The sequence below is a fragment of the Euphorbia lathyris genome, chromosome 3 (genome assembly GCF_963576675.1).
Source record: "Euphorbia lathyris chromosome 3, ddEupLath1.1, whole genome shotgun sequence".
Taxonomy (NCBI): Eukaryota; Viridiplantae; Streptophyta; class Magnoliopsida; order Malpighiales; family Euphorbiaceae; genus Euphorbia; species Euphorbia lathyris.
Genome location: NC_088912.1, coordinates 73,807,528 through 73,819,878, shown reverse-complemented (window position 1 = coordinate 73,819,878; position 12,351 = coordinate 73,807,528). Strand labels below are relative to the sequence as shown.

General features: G+C 34.5%; 1 protein-coding gene across 24 annotated transcripts; it reads left to right on the top strand.

Annotated features, from left to right (window-relative positions):
- Positions 1–4,005: 4,005 nt before the first annotated feature.
- On the top strand, positions 4,006–11,561 carry LOC136222304 (protein DETOXIFICATION 21-like). 24 transcript variants are annotated; one of them, XM_066009927.1, is made up of 9 exons: positions 4,007–4,651; positions 5,284–5,479; positions 6,155–6,177; positions 6,265–6,512; positions 7,296–7,414; positions 7,525–7,544; positions 10,625–10,737; positions 10,854–10,952; positions 11,116–11,561. In XM_066009927.1, exons 4-7 carry the CDS (start codon positions 6,381–6,383, stop codon positions 10,645–10,647), a joined length of 294 nt encoding a protein of 97 aa, XP_065865999.1. In that variant the 5' UTR covers positions 4,007–4,651; positions 5,284–5,479; positions 6,155–6,177; positions 6,265–6,380; the 3' UTR covers positions 10,648–10,737; positions 10,854–10,952; positions 11,116–11,561. The 24 variants fall into 24 exon arrangements, 23 of the variants coding, with proteins under 23 accessions (XP_065865990.1, XP_065865991.1, XP_065865999.1 ...); XM_066009926.1 differs by having other exon boundaries at positions 10,625–10,741; XM_066009913.1 differs by having other exon boundaries at positions 4,013–4,651; positions 7,271–7,414; positions 8,158–10,737.
- The last annotated feature ends 790 nt before the right edge of the window (positions 11,562–12,351 follow it).

Below are 12,351 nucleotides of genomic sequence, written 5' to 3'. Positions count from 1 at the left end.
TTAACTTTTTGGTTAGAACTTGAACATGTATATATATTGAAGTATTCTTCTTTAATTGAGTTCGGGTTCGGTAAGCTAGTTGCTTCATTAATTTAAGCCAAGTAATGCAATTTGGATAGGCTGGGTTGTACTGTCGACTCCTTCCTTGTCCTTCCACTATTGATTTTTCTTCCTCTGAAGGAAAGGTAATTTTCTCTGATCCTTGCTTTCTCCTTTCTATTTATATGCGTTTGGCTTTGAGATGAGCTCAATGCTGGAATTAGGGATTTGGAATGGGTTTTAAACAGTGGTTCTGGTGAATGATATTGTTCTAATGGAGATTGCTTATTTGCTTTTTTATGTTGATGATATTGTTCTAACAGCCTCATCTGATAAATTGCGTTCCTCCATCATCACTAAATTGAGTAATGAATTTGCCATGAAAGATTTAGGGCCGTTGAACTACTTCCTAGGGATCTCTGTCACTCGCTCACCTGGCTCTCTCTTCCTTTCTCAAAAGAAATATGCTTCAGAAATTATAGAGAAAGCTGGTCTCAGCTCTTCGAATCCTTGTGCCACTCCGGTTGACACCAAACAGAAGCTTAGCATCTCCTCCAGATCCTCATACCATGACCCTTCGGAATACCAAAGCCTAGCAGGCGCCTTACAGTACTTGACTCTTACTCGTCCCGATATATCCTATGCGGTTCAGCAAGTGTGTTTATTTATGCATGATCCAAAAACACAACATATGGTAGCCATAAAGCGCATTCTTCGGTATATCAAAGTTACATTGGATCTCGGTCTTACTCTCACTCCATCATCTCTTGGTTCATTGGTCTCTTACACTGACGCCGATTGGGGAGGTTGTCCGGATACCCGACGTTCCACCTCTAGTTATTGTGTTTTTCTTGGGGACAATCTCATCTCCTGGTCCGCCAAGAGGCAACCAACCCTCTCTCGCTCGAGTGCCGAAGCCGAGTATAGGGGCGTCGCAAATGTTGTCTCCGAAACTTGTTGGATTCGAAATCTCCTACTCGAACTTCACTGTCCCATTCGGAAGTCCACTTTGGTTTATTGTGATAATGTTAGTGCCGTTTATTTGTCCGAGAATCCTGTTCAGCACCAGCGGACCAAACATGTCGAGATGGATATACATTTTGTACGGGAAAAAGTCGCCAAAGGCGAGGTTCGAGTTCTTCATATTCCTTCTCGACATCAACTTGCAGACATCTTCACCAAAGGCCTTTCTTATGTATTGTTTGATGATTTTCGGGCTAGTCTCAACGTGCGTCCTCCTCCCGTTTCGACTATGGGGGTGTGTTAGATATTGTTATATATGTTAATATTCTCTCTTTATTGTATTTCCTATTATAATTACCTCTAGCATAATTATAGGAATTATACCATAATTTTATTGTATTTCCTATTATAATTACCTCTAGCATAATTATAGGAATCATACTATTGTATAAATACCCCTTTCATGATTAATAGAAAAGGAAGGGATTCACAATCCAACAAAAGTCTATCATATTAGCAAATTTAAGCTATATTTCATGTTAACTGTGCTTGTGGAGTTACAATGGCTTATAGCTCAAATTAGCCACTAACTTATATTGAAATCAATTAGGCCCCCATGCTTTTAAAAATTATGAATTAGGTCCCCAACCTTATATCAGTAATTACCATTGCTAGCCAAGTTTGTCAGAACAAGAACATTTCAATTAGATGTCATCCCTCTCTCATAATTGAAGCATTTCTCACATATGTCCTTTCCCTCTGTTGTCACGAGTAAATTTGAATTTGAGAATAAAGGCTCTGCAGTTAGCATTTTATTCTCAAACATGTGCAATTTTGTCTAATAGGTATTTAATTCAATCAGATGAAAGGGATAAAACATGATTCATACCCCTTTTAGGAGTGTCATTTTATCTTCAGAACCACCAATTTCAATGTAATCCTTTCCTTTGAATGAATAAATGTTAGATTAAATAGTAATTGGTTTGCAGCTAGATTCTGAAGCTGGGTTTGAGATAGAAAGGAAGGTCCTTGAGAGAACAGGTGAATCCAATAAAGAGTTCAGTTGCAGTAGAAGCAGAGGCACTGACACTACACTATAGATTGCCTATAGCAACCAATTTTAAAAAATCGTTGCCATAAATCGTTGCATTATCTAATTTTTTTAATTGCTCATGTCTATATAAGTGTAAAGCAACGATTATGTATCAACTGTTGCCTTTGATTTATTTTTAATTGTTCAATTTGAACTAAGGCAACAATAATATGGTATTTGTGACATGTCGTTGCCTATTTAACTTGATAATTAGATAAAGCAACGGTGTACATGTAAATATATTATTTCAACGTTGCATTTAATAAAAATACAATCATTATACCTATTTAATTTTATAAATTTAATTTCAACACTTTTTAATCAAAGATTCTATATATAATTTGTAAATAATTGCATTTATTTACTAAAAAAATAGAAAAACTAGACCTGGCAATTATCGTGTTCGAGTCGTGTTCGTATCGTGTCATTTCGGGTTCGTGTCAAAAAGAGTAAACCCAAACCCAACCCAAAAACTTTCGTGGCAAAGTCGTGTTAACCTGTTCGGGTTAGTGTCGATTTCGTGTCGTGTTTTCGGGTTACATGTAATTTTGTTATGCATATATATTAATAATAACTCTTAAAAATATAAGAAGATATGGTACTGTTTTTAAACATTTTATATCATTTTTAGATTAGTATGTTAACAATAATTATTGAAAAGTTCGATAATATCATGTTAGAGGGTCATGTAATGTGTTTATAACAATTTAGGAAATTCAAATCAATATTTGCAATTAATAATTATAATTTTATTATCTTTATTAATAAAGTGACATAAAAAAAACACTAGAGAATATAACAATAATTTTTAATATCCGTGTCATTTCGTGTCGTTTTCGGGTTCACTTATCAACACTAACCCAACCCAAAAATTAGCGTGTCAGTTTCGTGTCAACCCAAAAATGACCTATTACCTATTTAGCTCAACACTAACACTAAAAATCCGTGTCGTGTAATCGGGTCGTGTGTCATTTTGCCACCTCTAAGAAAAACTATACTAATTGAATTTGACAAAATTATAGGTTAATAAAAAATATTAAAAGTAATAAACAATAAAAAATTTCTTCCAAAAATTAATAAGGGTTAAGGTGCAAAAATACCCCTAACGTTTTGGATCAGGAGTAATTTTACCCTTAACGTCTAAAATGGTGCAATTTTACCCCTAACGTTGGAAGCCAAGAGCAATTTTACGCCTAACGTTAATAAATTGGATCAATTTCAGACACTATTATAAAACACATATATTTTTGTTGATTATTCTGTACCAATTACATAATAATTCGTTCTAAAAAAAGATTTCATGTTTTTTATAATTTAATAATAAAATTTGAGATTAATATTTATAAATTCGGTGGATTTTTTTATTTTTTTTGTCGAATCCGTACAAAAAGACAGTATATTTTTTATTTTTTATTTTTTTTCACATCCCAATGAATGTTTGTGATTTGTTACTAATAAAATGACACGCATATGAAGTGTAGATAACAAGATTCATGACCGAGAAGACAGTTTGATGAATTATTTCTCAAATTGACCCAATTTATTAACATTAGGGGTAAAATTGCTCTTGGCTTCCAACGTTAGGGGTAAAATTGCACCATTTTAGAAGTTATGGGTAAAATTGCTCCTGGCCCAAAACGTTAGGGGTATTTTTGCACCTTAACCCAATTAATAATGAAGAAAATGCTTCAAAGTGAAAAATGGAAAAAAATATTACTATTTAAAAAAAGAATTATTATTGTGAAAATTAATTATTTATTAATAAAAATATAGTTGTGATTCAATTATCCTTTTAAAAGAAATAAAATAAATTATAAATTAAAAACTAATAGAAAAGGTATAAGAAAAGATTTAGTTAAAAATTATTCACTAAAAATTTAGTTAAAAACTATTCCCTCCAAAATATTTTGGTCTGCCAATGTAAATGGCTCTTAAATTAATCCCTAAAATTTCATCTCCCTCCTAATCCCTAAAATTTCATCTCCCTCCTAATGTAATTATTCCACCTCTATTCTCTTTTCATTCCCAAAAGAATACAACAAATCCTTTCTATTTCTCATGCCCTTTTCAGTTCTCTGTTTTCTCCTTTTTCCTTTCCAAATCCTCGGCATTCACGAAAGGTTTTCCCTTCGTTGACCCTCCTTCATCTTCACAGTTGGTCGATCCCTTTTCATCTTCCGAAAGGATTTGCCTTTGCAAACCCTTCCCCATTTTCACGGTCCATCCCTTTGATAACCGGCAAACCCTAATCCATCTTCAACAACGTACAATTCCCTATTTGAGAAATTTCCAATTTGCAATCCGACGCGACCAAGGCAATTCTCGAACCCTCCTCCATCTTCACGGTCGATCCCTTTGATAACCGGCAACCCTACTCCATCCTCACCAATGCACGATTTCCCTATTTGAGAAATTTCCAATTTGGAATCAGATGCTATGGAGACAATGCACGAATAGCACAAGGCACGAATAGCAGCCTCCACCGGTCTTCGCTGCTCTCACTGATTCCATTTACCACTGCCCAGTGGATATCCCTTGGCCAGTTTCCAGTGCTAGGTAACTAGTACATTGTCTCCTCCTTTCTCTTTACTTTTTAGATCGCTTTCTTAATTTGTTTCAGCTTAGTTTTATGCACATGATGTGCTGGAACCATTTCTTTTTGCTATATTTGGGTGTTTGTTCAAACTGCATGTTAGAGTATATGCTTAAGCTTTAGTATTAACAATTTGTTGGCATTTGGTTGAGACTTAATCATAGAGATTAGAAGTTAATAATGGTGAAAAAACTTATTAAGCAATGATATCAGATATGTTGATTAATAAGGAATTTCTTTGTGATGTATCTAATGGTTGTGGAACAATTCATGGCTTTTTTACTATGGTAGATTGGCCAATTAGGGCCTCTTTTAGATAAGTGATTGCATGGTTGGTATTTGGGAAAAACAAAAGTTGCCAGTAATCCTGTTTTATTAACAATGAAGCTTGTTTTGTTCAATTTCAAAAGTTCCTGAAAATATATTCTTTGATTGACATTGATTAGTGTGTAAAAATTAGGAAAGCTCGCCAGTGCATTAAGGAATTAGAAATGCCATTTTTTCACCATGAAGTTGTCAAAAAAGCATTGGTAGCAATTATTGAGAAGAGGAATGATAGATTATGGGGATTGCTTAACCCTGAGTTTCCATTCAGGGCTCATAACCTCGTACTAGATGACAAAAGGTTTTGGAAGGGTAGTAGAATCTCTTAATGACTTGGCTCTGGATGTCCCTGACAATGAAACAACACACGTTATGTTCAGAGAGCCAAATTTGCAGGCTGGCTGGATTCCTCTTGTTTCAACAAACCAGGACTTTCTACAGATAGCGGAAAATATGTATGATCAAGAGTAAGCCTATAGCTGAACTTTTCAATTTAATGTAGTGATTAATACTTGATCATTTTGAGCCTTGATCATTTATAAAACTACACATTTACATTCTGATCAGAGCTCCGTTTAGGCTTTGCAAGGATTTGATATGTAGGTTGATGAATATTAAGGGTCTTAGTGTGTAAAAATAAAAAATTATAATCTCAAATGTGGGAAAACAATAAAATTTAGGGACCTCAAAAGGGCTTCAACCCAATCTAGAGGGATTTGTACCTCTTGATAAGGAGTTTCTGAGTATTTACAAGGTGTTCACCTGACGCTGAGATAATTACTTTACATTCTCTCCTAATGAGAACACTAGTATAATGCAACACTGCATTTGCATGCTAGAATTACAAATATGATTGAAGAACTAGAAGTGTAAATTACATTTAATTGTAGAATTTAGCTCTTAGGATTTCATTTAGATTTCCTAATTGTTTGTTTTGTGCTGCAAAAGTGTAAATTACATATTATTAACAAAATGAATGTCCAACTTTTTCGAACCTCTTTTGTTCTTCTTGTTCCTTTTTATCATTTTACCAGCTTCCATGTTCCTTGCTATTAACAAGCAGCTCACTAATATTTCTTCAAAACCTTATTTCCTCTCTCTCTCTCTTTCTATGAACTGAATAAATAAATACAACTCTACAGCCACACCATCAAAATTGGTTAAGGTATATCTTCTTCCTTCTTTTTCATTTCGTTTTGTTCTGTTTCGAACCGAGTAATTGATGTCACTTTTGGATTCTTTTTTATTGTAGAGAAGAAAGAAATACGGTGAAAGCAGTGGAAGAGAGGCTTCTGGTATCAGAAGAAGTGGGAAATAGTGAGAGCTTGAAAAGCAGGGCGTGGACAGAGGAGGGTTGCATTTCCAGGAATGGTGGCTAGAGTTTCAGGATTTGGTTTTATAGTAATTACTCAGTTATTTGTAGGTCATCTTGGGGAATTATCTCTTGCTGCTTATGCTATTCAACAGACTGTCTTCCTTCGTTTCACTAATGGAATTCTGGTACCTATTTTCTTTTCTACATTCAATTCTTTATTTTCACATACAACAACAAATCATATAGTGACGAATACTAAACTGATATTTTGGAGGTTTTCACCCCCAACCTCAATCTTCCAGTGACAGGGGTACGAAACCACCCTGATAGGGGTGATTCCGACAGTTGGGCCTTTATCTCTGCCTATATACACCTTAAGCCTAAACAATATTTGTGTGTACAGGAATGCGTTACACATTATATCAGGAGACAATATGACTTTTAAGTTGTTCCTTTTTATCATTTTACCAGCTTCCACGTTCCTTGCTATTAACAAGCAGCTCTTTCTATTGAGATTGTTCTTCTACTTAAGTTATTTTTATTGCTTAGTTGTTTTCTATTCCTATTGAGCTTGTTGTGGACTTGTCTTAATAAGCACTCTTGCTAGACTTGTAATTCTGTCTCTTCTGTATATAGGGAAGACCATTAATATAATTATTACGAGTTGAAACCAATTAACTAAGAGAATATAAAGCTCTCTCGTAATAACCTCTAACCAAATTTTGTAATAGAATATTTGAAACCAATTCTGCCTCTTCTATAGAAAATATATAATAGAGATTATAGAGTTGAAACCAATTTTGTCCCTTCTATATATATGCAACTAAGGTCCTACAGAGTGTAGTAGTATACTATATCAGGTCTGTTTTTAGCTGTTAATGCTGAAATCGAACAAGCATGGGTTTAGTAGCTAACTCAGTATCACTGAATCTAAATTGGTTAGGAAATACTTTTGCTGCACTTGCTAGGATGTTATTCAACTTGCAAGCGCATGGATTCAAAGTCTGATTCCATCATCAGGCTTCGTATTTCAAAAAGCCCTAAAACTCAGTGTCGCCTCTCATTCCTTCTCTTCGCTTCAAAGATGGTGAGTTAAAATTCATTTGGTCCCTTGTTTCTGGTTGTTGTTTGTATTTTTCTGAGTTCTATTTGAAACTTGTATTTCGAATAATGATGTTTGGGTTGGTTCTTTCTCAGTTGGATTCTCCCGAAAAGAGGTAACACCTATTGCCTTGGTTCTGTTTTCGATTATTGCAGCTCATTTTTTTATCTCGTGGTTAGTGTTTTTCTTTTTTGGATTCAACCTCTCCTATCCATTTGCAATTTTTATGAAATTTGGGTTTCTAAAATTTTGACGCATCTGGGCTTGATTTTTCAGATTTGTGATAATTAAAGGTTTGAAGGAAAGTAAATATGCTATTTAATGTGTTAATCTTAATGGGATTAACGCCATTTCTATTCAGTTTCTATTTATATTGTCACAATTTTTCATGGAAACACAACTCTATGAACAATGAATTTGACATATATTAAGCTGCTATCAACTTAATGACTTGCTATAGTTTTATTTCAACAGAAACTGATATATAATCTAGTTATTGAGAATAGTAAAAAAGACATCTAGTTTATCCTACTTGTTAAGAATATCCATCAATTTGTAACCATAAATGCACCAAACCAAACACAACCTCTAACTAAAGATTGTGAATGAGCCAATTGGCTAATCTAGTTACCTCTATTAAATGTTAATAGCTACTTAATTATATTAGTTGAATTGGTACATTAAGGAACTAATTGCACATGGTTCATGAATTTTTTTCTTAATGATAGTGGATGTGAACAGAAAGCAAAGCAAAGCAATAGTGAGTGGGTATATAGAGCCAAACAAGGTACTAAAAAAGTGAAGAGCACAGGGAAGAGAGCTGAATTTTGGCCATAGGTTCCATTCAATTTAGTAGCCTATCCATATGTAGCTCAAGACTATTATAAGAAAGACTAGTTAATTTATCTTTAAATTGCATCATTATGCTGAATTTTTCCCCGATTGTGATGTCCAGTTCTTCAAATGCCCCTTTAATGTAGGACAAACATTTTTTTTGGTACAACATAGGCAAATACCTTTTAATTTGTTTAAACACCTTTTGGTATACTTCAAGAGGACTAGTTCTCATATTATTATTATTTTTTTCTAGGGTAAATTCCAAAAAAAACCTCTGTGGTTTCATGTTCTTCCAAAAAAACCCTTGTGGTTTGTTTTTACAAAAAAAACCCCTGTGATTTACGCCGTTACCCCGAAAAACAGAAAATGGCTTAACCGTTAAAAAGCTGACGTAGCACAGGGGTAAAATTGGAAAATCGAATTTTTTTTATTTTTTTATTTTTTTCCTTCTTCTTCTTCTTCTTCTTTCTCTCACTGCCGATACTCAAATTCTAATTAGAGTCAAGAATGGGCAACTCCATGACCCTAATGGGAAGCTCGACGACTGGGTTTCAGGTACTGATTATAGCCCCTGTAACTGGACTGGCATTACTTGTGATCATCAGAATCAAACTGTAATTTCAATTGATTTATTTGGATTCGGAATTGCTGGTGCTTTTCCTTCTGGATTCTGTCGAATTCGGACTCTTCAGAACCTTTCACTAGGTGATAATTTTTTCAATGGTTCTCTGTCTTCTTTTGCTCTATCTCCATGTTCACGTATTCATGTCTTGAACCTGTATAGTAATTTATTCGTTGGTCAGTTGCCTGATTTCTCGCCGGTGTTTCGTAATTTGAGGGTGCTTGATCTCTCGAGTAACAATTTTACCGGTGATATACCGGTTAGTTTTGGCAGTTTTCCATCCCTGGAAGTTCTTAATCTGATGCACAACTTGTTTACTGGTCCAATACCTGGGTTTTTAGGCAATCTGAGCAATCTGATTCGATTAGAGATGTCTTATAATCCATTCAAATCAAGCCCTCTGCCTAAAGAAATAGGCAATTTAACAAAACTGGAGAATCTGTTTCTTACTTTCGCTAATCTCAATGGTGAAATTCCTGAATCTATTGGGAAAATGAGCTCATTGCTGAATCTGGACTTGTCAAACAACTCTAAAATCCGTATCGCAAGTGACTCCATTGAAGGAGCAATGAGCAGAAGGAGAAAACGACGGCGACGGTGACCAAACACTACTTAAATTCATGGAAATCTGGAAATTTTCCAGATTTTCGATGGAATTCTGGAATTTCCAGATTTCCGTCGGAAATCTGGAAAATTCCAGATTTCTTCGAAAATCTGGAAATTTCCAGAAATCTGGAAATTTCCGAAACTTAAAAAAAAAAGAAAAAAAAAACAAGGAAGAAGGAGGAGGAAGAGGAAGAAGAAGAAGAAGAAGAATGGAGGAGGGGAGAAGAAGAAGAAGGAGGGGAGAAGAAGAAGAAGAAGAAGAAGAAGAGGAGGAGGAGGAAGAAGGAAGGAGGAGAGAGAGGGAAAAAAATCGATTTTCCAATTTTACCCCTGTGTCACGTCAGCTTTTTAACGGTGTTAAGTTATTTTCCGTTTTTTGGGTAACAGCATAAACCACATGGGTTTTTTTTTGTAAAAACAAACCACAAGGGTTTTTTTGGAAGAACATGAAACCACATAGGTTTTTTTTTGAATTTACCCTTTTTTCTATGATTATTCATCTAAGCTCAAGTTGTTTATTGGGCCTATGAGGCATAGTTATAGGCATTTATTCTTTTCAATATATGCATATTATATTTAAAAGAATAAAAAAAACATTTTTAGGACTGTAATTTGAGATTTTGATGATCACACACCAATATTATAAACATTGCAGAGCAGACCCTATTTTGAAAGACTCAGTCTAGTGAAGTGGGACTTTTGCCCCAATTTGTTGTTTCAGTCATTTCTTCAACCTCTTTCTCCTAGACTCTGTGGGTACAAAAACCCACTTTCTCTTCAATTTTCTCATTTCTGCTTTTGATTTTCCTTCGGAGGTAATTTTATTGCATTCTAAACTCTGTAGAATCTGTGAATTTTATCTAGGCCAACTGAACCAAAAATTGTTCCATGTATCCTTATCTAGGCCAAAATTTCTTCAACTTGCTAAGGTTTATCTCTCCTATTAGCTGCATATTTGTATCTTAATTAGATCTTTATTTTTACATTTCCTATTAGTTAGAGCTCGCATACTCTACTAGCTAGAAATTTTGTAAGTAGTCATATCTTGGCTTGTACTTCCTTTTTACGGAGCAGATGGTGCAACAAAGAGAGGGTGACATTTCTAATCGAACTTATTCTTGAGACTGTAGGGTTATTTAAAATTGAGCACTAAATTTCTATTCCACAAGAAAGAAAAATGCCCAAGTTTGGGTCACAAACTGATTTGAAGATGCAGGGTCCTACAACTAGATCCAAATCAAGGGCTGGTAACACATCCATAATTTTAAAGTTACCCTAGATCGATAGGGTTATTTTTATTGAATATATAATCTTGTTTGTGCGAACATACAATGATAATTTGTACTTTTTGTTGGGCAGATTAGATGTATCTTGGACTTCCCATTTCAAGTAAGGTTTTCTGTTTATATGCCAGTGAGGTGAATATTGGTTAGAGAATCGTGCTAGTCACAAGAATAGGTATGTCTTCGATTTTAATTGGTTATTGGATTTTACTTTGTTATAAGAACTCAGATGCTTCTCTAACTTTTTGCACTTTATTTAAATCAGATTTTTTCTGGTTTAAGTGTCTGCACTTTTTAAATCATATTCTTCTGTTTGTTTTCATGTTTTTATTTTACAGTCAAGGATTAAAGAGTTGTCATCTGCTAGGCAAAACATTACGCAGATTGATGAAATACTTGGATGCTCATCATCGTATGGTCGTGAATATCTAGTTGGCTGAATAGGCACCATAAAGAAAACAAAAGGTTATAGGAGTGCCGAATCTTCAACTACTACAAGTAAGGACCTCATGTCTGAAGATGCAAAAGAACAATTCAAAATGGAAATTAGAGAGGACGTCATAGATGAAGTGAAGAATGAGATTAGAGAGTGAAGAATGAACTATCAGCTCATCTTGAATTTCTTGTTCAAATGAACACGATTACTGATTTATTTATGCTTGTGATACTTTAGGATTTGGGATTTTATTATTTAGGTACTTTTGGATTTTGTTGTTTGTGGATGCTTATTTAAACAGGCGTTGCCTTTTGGATTATAAATATCATCGTTGATTTTATGTTACAACATTGTTGCCTTCTACTCTAAACATCGTTACCTTTCTAAACAAAACATCGTTGCCCTTAGTTCTAAACATCGTTGCCTTTAATGTTACAAAATGTTGCATTTGTAAGAGAAACATCGTTGTTATAAATTAAATTCGTTGCCTTTGCTATAAAATTGTGTGGCTTTTACTAGCCAAAAACCGTTGAATTAGAAAAATAATTGTTGCCTTGGGATAAAAACGTTGCCTTTAGTTTAAAATAGTGTTGCCATGACTTATTTAACGCAACGATTAGTAATTGTAAAATCGTTGCATTATGGTTCATGTTTCGTTGCCTTTTAGTCGTATCCTTTGACCGTTGCTCATGCTCAAAACAAAAGCAATGATATCTTCATTGTTGCATTTGTGAATGTTTTCATTGCCTTTAAGAGAAAAGGCAACCGTGAATTAACCAACGAAAATAAATTGACCAAAATCGTTGCCTTTGGCCATTTTTGGCCCCAATGCAACAATTTTTGGTGCCAAACGTAACGAATCAACATCGTTGCAAATGGGCGAAAAAGAGTTTAGCCCCTAAACATAAAGCTTGTACCTATAATCACAAACATAATTTAAACATCAATACATAACTGCATAATGGCCCATTTGCAACGATGTTGATTCGTTATTTAAACGTCTTTCTCGTCATCCCAAACGGGCGAAAAGACGGTGGTTTATAGAGAGAAGAGATTTTGTTTCGTTCAACCTTTGAAGAACTAGTGTCTGCGGAAGAGGATTAGGAAGGAAATCTTAAAAAATAAGAAAGAAAAAAAA

Bases quoted from the DNA above. Each gene is read 5' to 3' on its own strand.
- LOC136222304 (XM_066009912.1), top strand. From the start codon at position 6,381: ATGGTGGCTAGAGTTTCAGGATTTGGTTTTATAGTAATTACTCAGTTA. The intron at 7,415-7,524 runs GTGAGTTAAAAT...GTTCTTTCTCAG, and splicing joins TTCTCTTCGCTTCAAAGATG to TTGGATTCTCCCGAAAAGAG. The intron at 7,545-8,157 runs GTAACACCTATT...TCTTAATGATAG, and splicing joins TTGGATTCTCCCGAAAAGAG to TGGATGTGAACAGAAAGCAA.